The 17,589-nt window shown below is 33.6% G+C and overlaps 1 protein-coding gene across 2 annotated transcripts in view; it reads right to left on the bottom strand.

The window, feature by feature from the left end:
- Window positions 1–16,961, bottom strand: part of LOC116844573 — a 52,178-nt gene extending 35,217 nt beyond the window's left edge. For both annotated transcript variants that reach the window (XM_032816290.1, XM_032816291.1), the window contains exons 1-3: window positions 16,648–16,961; window positions 15,383–15,496; window positions 7,034–7,233 (exon numbers count right to left, since the gene is read on the bottom strand). In XM_032816290.1, coding sequence (XP_032672181.1) covers window positions 7,034–7,233; window positions 15,383–15,496; window positions 16,648–16,780 — 447 coding nt within the window. In that variant the 5' untranslated portion in view covers window positions 16,781–16,961. The remainder of the gene's footprint in view (window positions 1–7,033; window positions 7,234–15,382; window positions 15,497–16,647) is intronic.
- Between the last annotated feature and the right edge of the window lie 628 nt (window positions 16,962–17,589).

Genomic DNA, 17,589 nt, shown 5'->3' with positions numbered 1-17,589 from the left:
AAACGCTGGAATTATTTTAAAAAATTTCACTCTTTCAGGACTTAGAAATTTTCACGAAACCGAATCTAGAACTTCTCTCTCACTGGTTTTAGCTCGAAGATTTATGAAGATATTCGATATAACTCATCGGGATGCTACCAGAACTCACAGCAGCGAACATACCATTACAAGGTCACGGGAGGGCTAACTTCACCATTCTGAAAATTCAAAACGCTATAAATTATTTCTGTCAATTGTAACGTTTAGAGTTAGGAGGACAATCGATAGAATAATGGGGAGGAAGAGGACTATCAGAACCAGCACTAAAACACAAATAACATACAGGAAAAAATTTTGTTAGCAAAATTTAAAAAAATTAGATTATTTTTTTTCTAAGCACTTGGTGGTAACATTTTTTTTTAATAATTCCGGTATTCCGATTGGAATTCTGATAGCACCCCGAAAAGTTCTATGGATTATTTTTATGAATCTTCCAACTGCAACCAATGAGAGAAAAGTTCTAGCCGTTCGAAGATTCGGTTTCGTGAAAATGTCTGTCTTTTGGGAGTGAAATTTTTTTTAACAATTCCAGCGTTTCGACCGGAGTTCTGGTAGTACCCCGAAGAGTTCTGTCGATTATCTTTATGAATCTTCCAGCTAAAACTAATGAAAGAGTAGTTCTAGCCGTTCGAAGATTCGGTTTCGTGAAAATTTCTAAGTCCTAAAAAGGTAAAATTTTTTTAAATAATTCCAGCGTTCCGATCGGAGTTCTAGTAGCATCCCGATGAGTTATATCGATTATCTTCATGAATCTGAGCTAAAACCAATGAGAGAGAAGTTCTAATCGTTCAAAGATTCGGTTTCGTGAAAATTTCTAAGTCCTGAAAGGTTGAAATTTTTTTAAATAATTCCAGCGTTCCGACTGGAGTTTTGGATAGCACCACAAGAGTTCTATAAAAATTTTTAATAATGAAATTTATTTGGTGCAACCGTTAAAAAGTTACTGTCATTTTTCTGATCTTATTTTGTGAACTTAGCACCTCCAAACTTCAAAATTAGTTTTTTTACTTCATTTCGCCGGAACTATCTCTAAATGTTATCTAGAATTCTAGAACGGGGTGCGATCAGAACTATGATAATAAATTGATTTTTTTTTAAATGTGGTGCCATCTTCACAGACGTATTCAAATAGTATAATAAAATATTCTAAGTATTAATGCACACACCACACATATTAAGATATTGTATATATAATTTATATTAACATATTATATCATAAATACAGATATTTATTAATGTCTTTAATTTTGTGTAATGCATAATAACATATTTCATTACGGGCATTTGCATTCAGACTTAATTAGAATGTACTTCCCCGTAAAATAAACAATAATATTCCTCCATTGTCTATTGAATAATACATTATTTGTTTGGTAAAATTAATGAAGTTATTTCGTACTTTAATTAGCTGAAAATACGGAATGAATTGGTACAATAATTAATATAATTATGAAAAATGGATTTGCTCTATGAGCAGATTGACAATTGTTTTCAAACATCATTTCTTTATTAGCAAATCTACTCAATTATAACATTTAATTTTACCCAGCAAACTATAGATTTTGATCGACCAAATCATTTTCTTAGTCCATGTAACTATGTAACCATGCCGATCGCGTTGCATTGCTTGTCACCATTGTTTTTGCAAAAGAAACTGCAGCACAAATAAATTTATTCAATTGATTGTTTATTGAAAGTAACGGAATTTTCGGTTTTTATAAACCAAATTCGACTCTAAGAACCGGAAATTCTATTTCCTTCGACAAAATATCAAATATTTCGTTCGTTTATTGTCAAAGTAATTCAACCGAATTTTATTTTATTGCAATGTTTAAATGCATTTACTTATTAAAGCAATGCATATACAGAAAAAATATATTTAATATCGGAATTTTTTTACTCGTTTTTTAAAGCTTTTGAAAACGTTCCATACTTTTTGGAAAAAATTGTTCCCACAGTTTTATTTTTTATTATTTAAATTTCCCATATTGAAAAAAGTATTTGAAATTTTATTTTTGTATTTATTTCTGTTTATTTCTGTTTATTTCTATAAAATAAAGTTTATTTTTTTAGATAAAATTAATTTCTATGTAAAGATAAACTTTATATCCTTCAAATAAACTTTCAAATATGTTTTTTCTCAAAGTGCATACTTTGTTAAGATTTTTTCTACATTATAAATACATCTTAGCCGTGCAAGAGTACTATAATACTTGTTCAGTTAATGTTTACTGAGTATACTTGAATACTATCAAAAAAAATTTCCGCGTGCGCCATCACGCGGAATCAACGTATTCCAAAGGAACACGTGCCCAGAACAATCGAACGCAGTGCTTTAAATCTCCGCTTATATTTCGTGCTCGTCGCCATAAATAACGAATGACGTTATGGTAATGCATTTGGCAGTTCGCAGGATATGGCGAGATTTGGGAACTCACAAAGTACGCGGATACGCGCGCGCGCGGAATAACATGAATGGGGAATATCGACAGATTTGACTTACTGAACGTGCACTCAATTCAGAAAAATGGCACGATCGCCTAAACAGCAGCAGCTATAGGATCATCGTAAAGCCGCGATGAAGGATACGAGTGAATTTATGCGCGTATGGGCAAAATCCGGCGCGGAGGAGCTGACCGAGAAGTTTATCGTCTACGTGACTTGCTCCATGTATGCATGGAAAATATATTTCTCGCGCGTAGGCTCATGGTAATACCACCGTCCAAAGTTTGTTTACGCATGGATATACGGCTGACGTGGTGCGTGCGCGTTTAAATCATAGCGGGAAAGGGAGAGGCGATATCTTGGCTACGATCTTAAGAACGATCAATCGCGAATGATCGTGCGATCGCGCAGTATTCCTTTTGCACCAAAAGTTATATTAAAAGTTTCACGATAGTGTTATTTCTTGAAATTAATATTGCAAGTAATTAATTATTTTTTTAATTGATCATATTTAATTGACGATTAATATGAGCTCACTTAATTGGAGATCGTTTAGTTGACCATTGATTTTAACAAACTCAATCGAAGACTACTCAATCAATGATTGATTTCAACAAATTCGACTAAAGATCACTTAATTGACAGTTTATGTGAGCGTTCAATTGATAATTGAACTTAGCAAATTTAATTAAAGACTGTTTTATTAACAATTAAACTTTATTATTTAATTGAGGATTGATATGAACAAATTTAATTGAAAATTTATCATAATTATTCTCTTTTCTTTCACTTTACGTGAGTTTGATGTTAATTTATTTGCAACTTGCAACCAACAAAAATGTTGGGTTATGTATTCACAAGTTTAAATTAGCGTAACTCGTTAATGGTTTTCGAACTCATTATTAAATATCTTTTGTTTGTTTTCACTTCTAGAATATTTGATGACGATTGACATGACCAATGCCTTCCTCAACGCGGGTCCTGCTTAACACATCTCAATCATCGGCATCGGCACAATGCCACGATGACCTAGATATGGATATTGTCTACAAAACCAATTGTAACCTTGAATAATCGAATTGTTGTTCGTTTGAATCGATCGAATTTGCTCATATCGATCGTCAATTAAACGGCCTTTAAATTTGCTACATTTAGTCATCAATGAAATAGCCTTTAATTAAATTCAATAAATTCAACTGTTAATTGAGTGATCTTTTGATTTTTGATTCCCTTCGCGTATATCAATCGTCAATTAAACGGCTTTTAATTGAGTTTATTGAAATCAATCGTCAACAAAACATTCCTCGATTGATTTTGCTCGAAGCAATCGTCAATTATCAATTAAATTGAAACATATTTGTTCAAATCAGTTAGTAAATTAAGAAAAATTTCATTCATACTTTATATCATATAATGACATTATATAATAAAGTATCAATTTGTATAAAAGTAATAAAGTATAAATTTGTCTCAATTCACCGAGATTTATTAAGATATTATTATATTCATCAAGTAAGACTATCCTACTTGAAATGTTCACAGTTTACGTTCCGCGCGCACAGAACATTCTATACATAAGACACGAGACCGTCTCGGGTGTGTATACCTTGGGTGGGTTTGCGGTGCTTATTACAGTCTCTCGAGCTTGCGAATCTCCTTTGACGGTTGGTTGGTTGGTTGGTTGGTTGATTTAACGCACCGTACTGTGCCGAGTTCTCCCTCCGGCAAGGCGGCAGTATGTAACGGCCACCGTTATTTTGGTAATTAAATGAGAAATAATCAGGGAGTGAATAATCTGGCGAGTTGCCGCCAGAATATACGACGAGTGTGTTCTCTGTAGGAAATTTAATCTCCTACTAATTGAGATTCGCATTCGCAGAATTCGAGCACGTGGTGAATCACGCGGGGAAATCCCGATTTAATTATGAATGCGTCTATCGACATCGATATGTCGCGCAAAATCGCGCATAAGCCGTTGATCGCCTGGTGTCGAGTATGAAAAAGCCGATTAAAAATTTATTCCATGATCCTGATCAGGATAATCTCGATCAGTTATTTATACTGGTTATATTTATTGAATATATATATTAATCTGCACGCAGGAAATTTTGTAGTGAAAATTAAAATTTTGTAACTGAGAAACAGTAACGAGATCGACGTTCTGCAGTAATTTACTACTCTTACATTTTATATTTGTGCTGTCTTTATATTTTAGAAACTGAAATATGCTACTAAAAAAATTTGCTGTTTCTAGAGAAATTTAATATGTTTCTTAAAACAAACCTTACAGTCTACTCCAACACTATTAAACAGAGTAAAATAGGAAAAAATTTATATAAAAAAAGTTTATATGAAAACAGCTACATAGGAAATAATTACTTAAAAATTAATTAATAATTAGTAAATAAGTAGTTAATAAGTAGTTTATTTCATTTATTTATTAGTAGTTTATTTTCAAAAATAACATTCAAATTAATAATGTTTATTTGATATTCATGTTCCAAAAACATTAACATGCATAGCTCATCCAAACGTTAACATTATGTTCTAGAGATGAAAAAAAATAAATATATTTAATAAATGTGGACTAGGAAATCAACCATTAACGAGTGACGCTAATTTAAACTTGTGGATACATAATCTAACATAATTATAAATAAATTAACATCAAACTCACATAAAGTAAAAGAAAAGAGAATAATTATGATAAATGTGTTACCAATGACTTAAGTCGAATATCACTTCTTAATCTTTTCGCCATGGCAAAGTTCGACCGAAAAGCGAATACAATACGGACACTTGGGACACAACTGGCACACATTCGCGTAAACGAACTTTATAGGTCGTATATCACATTGTTTCAAAAGGGCGACTAAAGTCTTTCTCAGTACGTATTTCAGTAGAAGTATTTCAGTGGCAACTTTATCTTTATTGACATATTTTTTTGAAAAACAATTTTAAGCATCTTGAAATGAATACATACTTCGTTAATGGTAAGTTCTCTGTCCTGTGTTTATTAAACTTTTTTTTTGTTTGTTTTTATCTTCTAGAATATAATGTTAACGTTTAGCCGAAGTTTTGTCGGATACCTTGTATAAATAACAATATATAATTTTGTTAGAATTTTTTTAAGTCTTCAATTATAACATTATAATTTTATTTGAATATTATAATAACTTTATAAGAAATGCAATATGATTATTTTGATAATAATAATATCTTCTTTTTTGACATTTAAAAACATCATATTTTCAATCTAACATTTTGTGCATTTATTCATAAAAATTATTTTTAATAATAAATGTATATTTTTCTTCGTTAAATCATATAAAACGTATTGATGCAAGTAACTTATCGTTTAATGCTACATAATCTCATTTTAAAATTTACATGTCAAGAATAAAGATGTTTCCAACACAAAAATGCTCTCTTTTTCTATACACGCAGTCAAAAATATATAATCTCATCCTTAGTGGAATTCTCTTATATTCTCTTAAATATATAGCCTCAAAAACATTCTTTTAAAACAAAGACAACTATTTTAAGCACAATATTTTTAAAGTTAGAGAAATTTCATCTTTTACCTACAGTCGAAATTTTGCTCTTAATAAAAAATTTCTTCCAGTAAGAGGCTATTGTGTCTCAAGTAAATCAAGTAAAGTGTCTCAAGTAAAATATATCCCTCTTGATTCAAAAGAGAGCAAAAAGCTAGAATAGTATTTTAATAGAGTCATTTCACTAGAAGAGAAATTTTCCGATAAGAGTTCTCGCTTAGAGTATAATATTACAAGAAAATAGTATCTTGCAAGTACCTTGAAATAGTACCTCTTCTTTCTTTGAGTGTAAAATACTTTCCTTTTGGTTTAGGAAAAGCCTTTTTCAGAAAAGACCATATATAAATTAGTAAGATTCCACTAAGGATAAGATCATGTTTTTATGTAATATTCTCTCTATGCATAATATAAAGTTATTATCGGAGCTCTAATTATTAATAATCAATATTAATAAGATCTTAATTGCCACGCTGCATTACGTGATTTATCCGGATCCGATAACATCACGTTATATAAACTAGATAACTAATTTAGGTCAAGCTGATCCGGACCATGAGATAAATTTCTAATTGAGAATGAATTATGTGTGTTAGAGAAACAAACAGTGCTTATCGCTAAACAAACTAATTAGTATCTTTCGAATGCTGACTCCTCTCGACGAAGATCGATCGTTGCGTTTTCACGATTTATACTTTTTGGTACTCAAGATAAACCAATCATGATTTATTTCAACAGTAGATACTATCTATGTATCGCAATGTATCAATCATGACTTGAAATCACGCGACATCACGATTGCTCGCTCTCGTACATAACGGCGGATGCGAAACCAAAGGCCTCGCGGACGCACAAATCACGCGGATTATGCTAATCCGGCAACATGCCGCATTACTCCGCAGCATGTACGACTATGCGAACATTCTGCACGCTAATCAATTACGACGAGTCAGAGGAAGAGAGGGAGAAAGCGCGAGTAAACGTAAACTGAGGCTTACCTGAAGCTGATTCGGGTCGACCAGGCTGCAGCTTTGTTGTCGGTGTTGTTGTTGAAATTTCGGTTGGTATGGCTCGAGCATGCGGATCTTGCCCCATCGATTGAAGAACAAGGCAATAGCAGCCACCCACAGTACCAACACGAGCATGACAATCAGAGCCTCCTCAGCACGGACCACTACCGCACCTGTTCCTGGAATCCCTGATCAAAGTCGTATGTGTTTTTATATTTACGGAAACGAAGCGACGGACGTGTAGAAATCTCATCGATAAGATTGCAGAATGCTAATTAATTTTGTAAAACATCTAATATATAATCTCCTCCTTAACGGAAACTTCTTACATATACGGAAAGTAATCAAATTTGGTTGAAATAACCAGAATTTCGGTTGAAGTTACCAGAATACTCATTTGCTTATATTTCATCAGATATTTAATCCAACCAAATTTTTTTCCCTGGTCTCAAGAGGATTTATCTAAAATAGGAGATAAATCTCAAGAGGATTTATCTAAAATCAAAAGAAACATATTATCACACTTAAAATAAAAAGAACTGCAGCTCCTTTTATTTTAATTAATTCTAAACAAAAGCTTTTACCGAAAAAATGAGTTCTCTTCTGATGAACTTGATGGACTTTATTAATCGGAAATCTACTAAATATTATTCCAACTTGTCTTTCTTTTAAATCGAGAAGAATAGTTTAGTGAAATCAGAATGCTCTTTTATGTGTGATATAGTGAAAGATATGATAAGTAAGACTTGTCTTGTGGATAAAAAACAAAATTCTTCTAACTTTAAAAATATTGTACTTATTGTGCGTAGAATATTTTCTTTTTAATTTTAAAAGAAGTCTTTTGAAGGCATATATAAGAGGATTTCGCCAAGGATGAAGTTATATTTTATTAAATATATTTGATTATATTTATATAAGTTATATTTTATTAAATAACGGAAGTTATATTTTATTAAATATATTTGATTATATTTATATAAGTTATATTTTATTAAATAACGGAAGTTATATTTTATTAAATATATTTGATTATATTTATATAAGTTATATTTTATTAAATAACGGAAGTTATATTTTATTAAATATATTTGATTATATTTATATAAGTTATATTTTATTAAAAAACAGAAATTTGTACGAGATTGATTAACATGAATATTGAATTGGCTTTAACGCTTCACAGTCTAAACAATTTAAGACGTCTCTTTCTAACTAATCTGTAGGAAAATTCGGTTATTTCGCGATAAAACCACACAATTATCACTCTTAATCTCTAAAAAAATGTTTCATGCGATTAGTGTTGCAATTAAACTTTTTGCTTGCACTCTGTAATTGCAAAAAAGATATTTACAATAAAAATTGTGAGGAAATGCCGCTGGGAAAGTGTGAAGTTAACACTCTGATTTTAAAATTCAATAGTTCTGATTAGAGATCCAGCTTTCTTTTAAAGAATGTAAAAATAAAAGTGTTTTTATGTTTATTATGAGAATTCCGGTGATTAATACTACAAAAATAACTATTGAAAAATATGTCAACTTTACACTCAACATCACGACTAAATAGTTATGAATGACTCATTTAATGTCGTCTAATAAATATTGAAGCTTTTGATAGAAGAAAAATTTGTTTGATATTCTTCAAAATATTAACAAAACTGAAAAAAAGTAAAATATTAAACCTAAATAATTCTGAGAGGCTTATTTGATTTCTCTCAAGTTCTTAAGAGAGAGGAAGAGAAAGAGAGTTCCTGATATATAAAAAAAATATTAAATTTTCAGAATTATTTAAAAGTTCCCATTGAAAATTGCACAACTGAAATCAGACCTTTGACGTCAAGTAACTTCTTAATTACTAGTTGAAACGTCTTCGACCATTATAATCTCCTTTAGAACTCTACGAGAGTTTTCTATCCAAAGCAGCCACCGAAACTCTAATAAAAACTATCGAATTTAAAAGTTAAGATGCTAATTTCGCACATCCTGTTACTAGCTGCAAGAAAAATTAAGTTTTCCTGGAGTGACTATAAGAAAATGCCAATAATTTTGTAGTTTACCTTACCGTGTAATTTGCATTTACTTTGATATTTTAGCATTTAATGAATGTAATAAACACGTTTGCAGTAATATCCATATCAAATGGCGTATTAACATATATAAGAAGTTTCTTTTTAAAATCGAGATAGAACTTCAAAGAGTTAAAACTCGATTTTAATCCTTAGTACGTTATCGTAATTCAGATAAATTTAAGGGAAGAATTAATTTACTTTATCTTAACATAAAATCAGTAAATGTGATTCTTATTCGTTGAAGGATTTCTAACGGAGGGAGGGAGAATAGAAAATTAATAAAGAAAGTCGATTAAACTCTAAATCACTAAAAGTACTTGGAACTGCTCAAACGAGAGAGAAGTTTGCGGCAACTAGAATTCGCTTCAATGGAGCTTAACGTATCGGAACCCGCATATGGCAGGTTAAAATTGAAGAGACGACAGCATTAACGTATAATCCAAAATTCCCACACGTGTTCGTCCCTTTGTCCAGCGGAACTAATTACGATTATAATTGGGTCAACGCTGCGGGCTCACGGTGCTAACCGCGAAGAAAACGCGTCCGGGGAACGAGCTTGGTAATGGCGCACTGTTCGATGTTCGGTCATACGTGAAGCTTTGTTGGCGACTCTACAATGCCACTAACGACGCTCCGTAGGTAGTACGTTCGCATGGCAGACGATCGAACTGATAAATTGATACCTAGCTCGTCCCAACCGGATCGACCCTTCCGAGGAGAGCAGGGAACTCCACGTCGCGAGCTATCACGTAGAAAATCAGAACGAAAGGGGAGATTCCGTGCACGGCACAATACCCGCATACTTGTCCCCGGCATCCGCGCTGTACATGCAGGAGAGATACGGCGCGATAAAATTCTGCACATAATTTGTACACATCTCCGCCGCTCAAAAGAAATATGGTAATAAAAAGTTAGGCAAAAATATGTGAAATTTGTGAAAAAATATACATTATTTCTCTCTCTCTCTCTCTCTCTCTCTCTCTCTCTCTCTCTCTCTCTCTCTCTCTTTCTCTCGTGGAAAAGCATCGTATGAATATCTTTTCCTTTTTTTTAATTTCAAAAGTAAAGTGCTGTAAGAAGCCATAGTTGGATTGAAATGCTGAAATGCCGGCGGTAGACGATGAAAATGTACGGAAAATGTACGGAAGTGTGGGATGTATTTGCGAAAAGAAATCGTACGTATTTCTTTTTTTTTTTTAATTTGAAGGGAAAAATCGATCTTTATGATCCTATAAATAAAATTCAGAAGGAAAACATTTTACTAGTTCCATAGATCCCACTAAAGTACACAATTTTTACTATAAAAATCATGTCCTTACTCTTAAGGATGTTACAAAAAATCCAACAATAGCTTTTTATAATAAACACTTTATGCTTGAAAATAAAGGAAAAAAATAAAAGATACTGGTACGATGCATTTTTCACGGAGTAATGCAAAGTAATTAAAATTTCGTCTTACTTTTGCCTACAAGTTTTGGATGAATATCTCTCTTGAGTGGGTGTACTTTAAATTTTTTCCGTCCGCGTCATCCCGAGCGGGATGAGATTTTTCACACGTTCTCAAGTTTGCGAGAACTTAGGATTTAATTAAAGTAACTCGCCGAGTTGGAAAAAAGAACAGTAAAATAAAGAAACGACTCCATGAGAGTTCCTCGTCGCAGTATCTTCTCCTTTCGCCATGCGTCATCGTACGCATAGCGTCGTTCGCGCGATTTCCCTAAGTCGGTGAAATTTATCACTTGGCGCATTTGCAATTCGAGTGGGCGATTACGCGATTGGTCTCCCGCAACCGGCAATTTCTCATCGAGCCTTTGCGACGGCTGGCAACGTTGTAGATCTGACAAATGTTAACAAACAGTGTTAACAGTGTTAACAGTGTTAACAAATGTTGACAAACAGCCATACGAGGTCTATCCGGAAGGTATCTGACCTACGCCAATAGCTCTATACCTGGATTTACTATTGTAGAAAACGAATATTCTTTATTTAGGAAGAACCTTTGCGAGTGTTCCTATCAAGTGGCATGGCCCAGTCGACAACGATATGCAGTTGTGTAAGTGTCCAAAATCGTGAGCGTCGTATTTCTCTACAATAATCGAGCGCAACGAATTTGTGATTCTCGTTCTGGCAGGCCTGTAACGGCCAGAACACCCGAAAATGTGGAATGTGTGCGAATTGCAATCAATAAAATTTAGTCAAAAACTTAGTCATTCGTATTCTGAAATAATCAGTATGATACGTAACATTGAAGGAAATTATTCGATAAAAAACAAGCAGTCATTACCGATCAAAATACTAGTAAATTTTTATATCCGATCAGAATATCCGATTAAATTTAATCGAATACTTCAGACTATAATGATATTTCATCAGATAAACCGATCAAAAAATTATGAATCGATATTTCTCATCGGATATTTCCTGATCGGATGCAAAAATTCATCGGTATTTTGATATCTGTTTGTTAATTTCTTATTAAATAATTTCTCTCAGTGAACACTTATAGGTATAAATTTATAAGTAAAACACAAATCAAGGAGTGGTTTAGACGATTTAAAGGTGGCCGCGCTTCATTGGAAAGTGATTCTCGTTCTGGCAGGCCTGTAACGGCCAGAACACCCGAAAATGTGGAATGTGTGCGAATTGCAATCAATGAAAATCATCGTTTGACTGTGAGAGAGTAAAATGAAGATCCTGGAGTCCTAAGAACCATTGTTTCTTACTAAATTATTGTTTCGTACTAATTATTGTTTCTTATTAAAAAAATTTTAATCCAAGATTTGGGAATGAATGGTTGCAAAATTTGTTCTCCGAAAATTCGAAACACGGCATACCCCAAGTCCGTACAGTCCTGATACAGTGTGACTTCTGGCTGTTTGCAAACCCCTTAAAAGAAAAGAGATTTAATGATGTGGAGAATATAAAACATAGTGGCAGCTGTTGGATATTTCAAAAGCTGAGTTCCAGGACTGCTTCGGGAAGTGGGAGCAGCGTTGTGGCTTCCAAAAGAGAATACTTGAAGGAAACATAATCGACATTGATTCAGAGTAGCTCTTTCTCCTCATATAGTGTAAGCTCGGATACTTTCCGGACAGACCTCGTACATAGCCGCGCGTACGTAATCGGAATAGGCGGCTGTGTGAAACGAGCTTAAACTACAGCACGTTAATGTCCGTCGCAGTTAGCGAAAACTGCGGCAGTCGGAAAATGTGCGCTTCCAGCGCGCGACCCCCGCGATAATAAATTATTTAAATTTGTGTATGTAACGCGCTACTCGCATTGAAACGTTGTTCGGAGAGCGTTACGCGCGTTTACCGTCGAAACATTATTTGTTTTGCATTACGCGCGTTCGCCACGGATACGTTATTTAGTATTCGGCGAAACCGCGAGGTTTTCACGGGGGCCATGCGGTACATTAAATAATTTCTGAGTCAGTGTAACGCTCGACTCATTAATTTCGATGAATCGTCAGTGCGCGGTAGAAAAAAGGACGACACAGGTAAACATGCATCGACAGATGCGGATTATCTCATGCGTCATTTGCACACGGAGAGAATTTGACAGCAGATATTACTGTGGGATTCTGTAACAGATCGACACTCTGCAGTAATTTATTTTCCTCCCATTTCATTCATGCTGTTCATATTTCAGACACTGAAATGTGCTATTGAAAAATTTGCTACATTTCTAGCGAAATTTATTATAATTCTTATAAAAGAAGATTCTACTGTCAAAGCTTCAGATTAATACTTTACCAACCGGCATCGCCAATAGAAAAAGTGTTGAGATTCTATAAATTGTGCAGAATAAACTTAAGAGGGTTTTCTTATTTAAAAGGGTAAAAAAATCAATTTTTATCGCATAATTTATAACATTATGTTATTTCAAAAATATATTTCTACAGTAGCATGTCTAGGTCGAGCAAAATATAATTAATTCAATTTCTTCTTAGAAAGAGAATAACATTTACTCAAAATAATAACAAGTCTGAATTAATTTAGACCTATACTCCTAAACATATATATCATAGTAAAGATACAATTAAAATTGTTTAGCTATATATGTATAGCTGTATAGTTTATTTTTAATGAAAGATTTTATTTAATTTTACAAATTATGGACATTATTGAACATCAATCAATAATAAATATTAATATTGGTCAACAAATGAAGATATTTTCAGAATTTCGAAATGCAAAACACATTGACAGCTTTAAACAGCAATCGCCAGAAGAAATAAAAAAGGCTGATCATAAAGTAGAAAAATCGGTTTTGTATGTAGTCTATGTGAAACAGGAAGATATCTTGTTCTTTAGACTTTTAGACTTAGAATTTTAGACTTTTTAACTTTAAAAATATTTCATCAGGTTTAATTTAATTTTGCTGCACTGCAACATCCGTATATAGAGCCTTAAGGGTCTGGAGGGTCAGATTGCCTGAAAATCGTGCTTGTCCTTTCACCATTTTTTATTACTGAATGAATATGCAAAAGTGTTATTCTGACGTATATTTATACAACATATAAAGAGAAGAAAAATATAATTTTGATGATCAAGTATTCAATATAAGTGTATGGTACATGCAGTTAAAATATATTTCGTTTTTTTTTTAAGGTCGTCATTTTGCAGTAATATCTTGACTCTCGGTGGTTCAATTAAGTTGAATTTTAGGTAGAAAATGTCCGTAAGCTTGTCGTTATCGTGTGAACCACTGACAAAACGTGAAAATATTTAATTTTAAAATATTAATTTTTCCACTATAAAAGAACTGAAAATTTAATAATATTCCATTAAGATATTTGCAATTTTGTTAACTTTTATTCAATTTCTATTATTGTGGTTCACATAATAACGACAAGCTTACGGAAATTTTCTACCTAAAATTCAGCTTAATTGAACCACTGAGAGTCAAGATGTTATTGCAAAATAACAACCTTGAAAAGAAAAAAGAAATATATTTTAACTACATGTACCATATACACTTATATTGAGTATTTGATCATCAAAATTATATTTTTCTTCTCTTTATATGTTGTATAAATACACGTCAAAATAACACTTTCGTATATTCATTCAGCTTGTCATAAAAAATTGTAAAAAAACAAGCACGATTTTCAGGCAATCTAACCCTCCAGTCCCCTTAAAAGCCCTTGACTTACCAATCAATTTGAAATGTACTATGATCCTTAGAAAAAGTTAACTTTACTTACAATCTGCTGCACTACTGGAAACACAGTGAAATAAGAAAGAATTTATATGAAAAGAAAAAAACTGTATATAATATTCTCTCCTGTATATAATATTCTATCAATCTGTTGCTGCACTACTGGAAACACAGTGAAATAAGAAAGAATTTATATGAAAAGAAAAAAACTGTATATAATATTCTCTCCTGTATATAATATTCTATCAATCTGTTGCTGCACTACTGGAAACACAGTGAAATAAGAAAGAATTTATATGAAAAGAAAAAAACTGTATATAATATTCTCTCCTGTATATAATATTCTATCAATCTGTTGCTGCACTACTGGAAACACAGTGAAATAAGAAAGAATTTATATGAAAAGAAAAAAACTGTATATAATATTCTCTCCTGTATATAATATTCTATCAATCTGTTGCTGCACTACTGGAAACACAGTGAAATAAGAAAGAATTTATATGAAAAGAAAAAAACTGTATATAATATTCTCTCCGTGTGTCTGCTCGCCGCGATAGAAACAGGATGATGACGAGGAGCAACATCAAAAATTCACGACGTGCGAATGGATCTTCCTATCCTCGCGGGATTCTTCGATATCGAAAGTAACATAAGAAAGTGTGATCAATGTTTCAGAGAACTCATCGGACTTTTGGCCATATTTCTCCGCGGAGGTGGTTCTTCCCATTTTTTTTTCTTTTTCTCACAGAACTTCTTATCGAGCGAAAACGCGAGTAAACGCTCGCGAGAACGGATACCCGCGCGTGACAAATGTGACTTTATTTTAACGCGACTTTTCGAGATGCTTCTGGTCGAGAGACACGGACAAACTTATTTCTCCAGTTTTATGCCGGATGGCGATGGATTGGCGAAATAAATTTACCTCATCTGGTTTTAAGTACGATGAGAAACGAGTGGTGTTTTGCAGGTCGGGACCGTTTTTATTCGCATATCTTTCTCGGCATTTCATATCCTGTACTTTACCAGATTGAACGGGGAGGCTATTGTGAAACCCGACGGGAGTAACGAGGATTACGGTTTCCGAGACAATATGAAACCATTAGACTTACCATCGGGAAACGTGGAATTGAGTTCGGTGGTGGGTTCCAATTCCGATGACATAGACCCGACAATGACAGCATTCGGTGCTTCCTCGAGCACCACTTCGATTTTTGTCACGTGGTCTGTGAGCAGATATTCAAAAATGTTCTCGATCAATTTTCACAGACTCTATCATTCTTAAATATTACAATTATTAATTGAAGCTCGAAAAAATGTACAGTTATATTTGTCCGTTTCGTTTCTTAAATTGCATATGATATTAATATTACAATTATACATTGAGAGAAAAGACTGGTAACTATAACAAGCTGCATTTAGTTACAGAAATTCATTGAATCCTTAGTAACTAATACTGAATATGATAATAATTACCAAATATTTAATAGATCGAAAGTATGAAGTAATTGCATTCACAGTAACATCAATTAAATAATTTAGTAATAGTTACTTAATGTTAAATATTTAATATGAAATATATTACAGTGAGCAGATATTGCTGCATCAACCGGAATGTTTCTGATGCACTTTCACCAAGTTTTGCGTTAAATTTAATGACCGCTCTTTATTCCATGATAAAATTTCAACATCGACTTAAAACTTGTTTAGAAAGAACTATCATAACTTTGTCATTTGTCATCCGATTGGCATAAACTTGGGTGCGTTAGAAAGAAGAAAAATGTATATTTCTAATGATACTAATGTTCAACAGATGGTGCCATTAATTGCTGAGATATGGCGCTAGTCTTAAAAATTATTTGTCGCACTATATAGAACAATAATCAACTAGTTAAATAAAACACACCGTCAAATATTTATTTATTGTCTTTTTGACACCGTATGATATTGACATTATAATTACAGAACAATGATCAACTGAAGATTGAAAAATGCATCGATAGATATTGATTTATTATCCTTTTGATATTGTATGAATATTGACATTATAATTACAGAACGATAATCAACTGAAATTTTAAAGAAATAGGCTATCAAATATTTATTTATTGCCTTTTTGATATTGTATGAACATTGACATTATAATTACAGAACGATAATTAACTGAAGTTTTAAAAAAATATATCATAAAATATTTATTTATTGCCTTTTCGATATTGTATGAAGATTGACATTATAATTACAAAATGATAACAAACTGAAGCTTTAAAAAAATGTACGGTCAGAGAGATATCTATCGCTTCTCTTTTATATCATATGATGTATCAGATATTTATCTATTCTTTTCATTACTTCTTTTATAAATATACACACGTACCACTTCCATTGGTGTCGTGATGTTTGCTCGGTGAGATCGTAACATGCCGATGTCTTCTGGGTCGATCGCTTCCCTCCACAATGAGAAATTCACTGTCGGAACGACCTGTAACCGAATGAACGAGCGCGTCCATTAATAAAAACACCGTCTTGTAATTGAGATCATGTGACGTGAGATCTGGCGCGATCTAGCGCGGACTGTCATTGTGTCATTATGGGAATCGCTTATTTTATCGACGATTCGCCGATGTCCCTCCGGGACATTCCCGGCGGAGGGTGTTCTCAGTGGAAAATTCTCTCGACGGGGGAGGTATCGCCGAGAGCGATATTATTCCAATGGGTGGATTTGCGTGAAAAATGTGCGTTGCTTCCGCGCACGGCAGCAATGAGAAACAGACACACGTGTGCATCTCGTAGAAAGGAAGGAGGGAGGAGAAAGGAAAGAGGAAAAAAGCGAGTAAAGGCCAGTGGCGCTGAAAATGCCTCTCGGTTCGCGCATCGCTCGCTCTCATACATTATTCAAGCAGCCCCGCGCGCTCGGCTATGTTTGATATGTATCGGTTACGCTTCTTCGTTCACGGTTTCATCGCGAACGGCCACGACGGCGCAGCGACGCGACATTCGTTTGCACTTTTCCTATCGCGTATCGACTGGATTCGACATTTTCGCGAACTCGTAACGTCAAATCCCTCTCCCTCGTCCTCTCTCACCCTCCCGATCGCCGGCGCCTTTTGCACAGAACTCCGCGCGAATTTACGCACCCCGCGCTTGTGTTCCTTCTGCCTTTCTTCCCTCCCCCTGCGAGGCATAAATCATCGTATTCCGACATTTATTAAACGTCGATGACACGTGATTAAAGAATCGTCGATCACTCGCGCAGACTCCGCGCTCGTTCTTGCTTGCGTTTATCCTGGAATTATCACACCGGTCACGCATAGGCCTT

The sequence above is a fragment of the Odontomachus brunneus genome, unplaced genomic scaffold (genome assembly GCF_010583005.1).
Source record: "Odontomachus brunneus isolate Ranch 3 - 2012 unplaced genomic scaffold, Obru_v1 Obru_scaffold_042, whole genome shotgun sequence".
In the NCBI taxonomy this organism is placed as follows: Eukaryota; Metazoa; Arthropoda; class Insecta; order Hymenoptera; family Formicidae; genus Odontomachus; species Odontomachus brunneus.
Note: the sequence above shows the minus strand (reverse complement) of the source record. Positions and strands in the feature narration are given on the sequence as shown.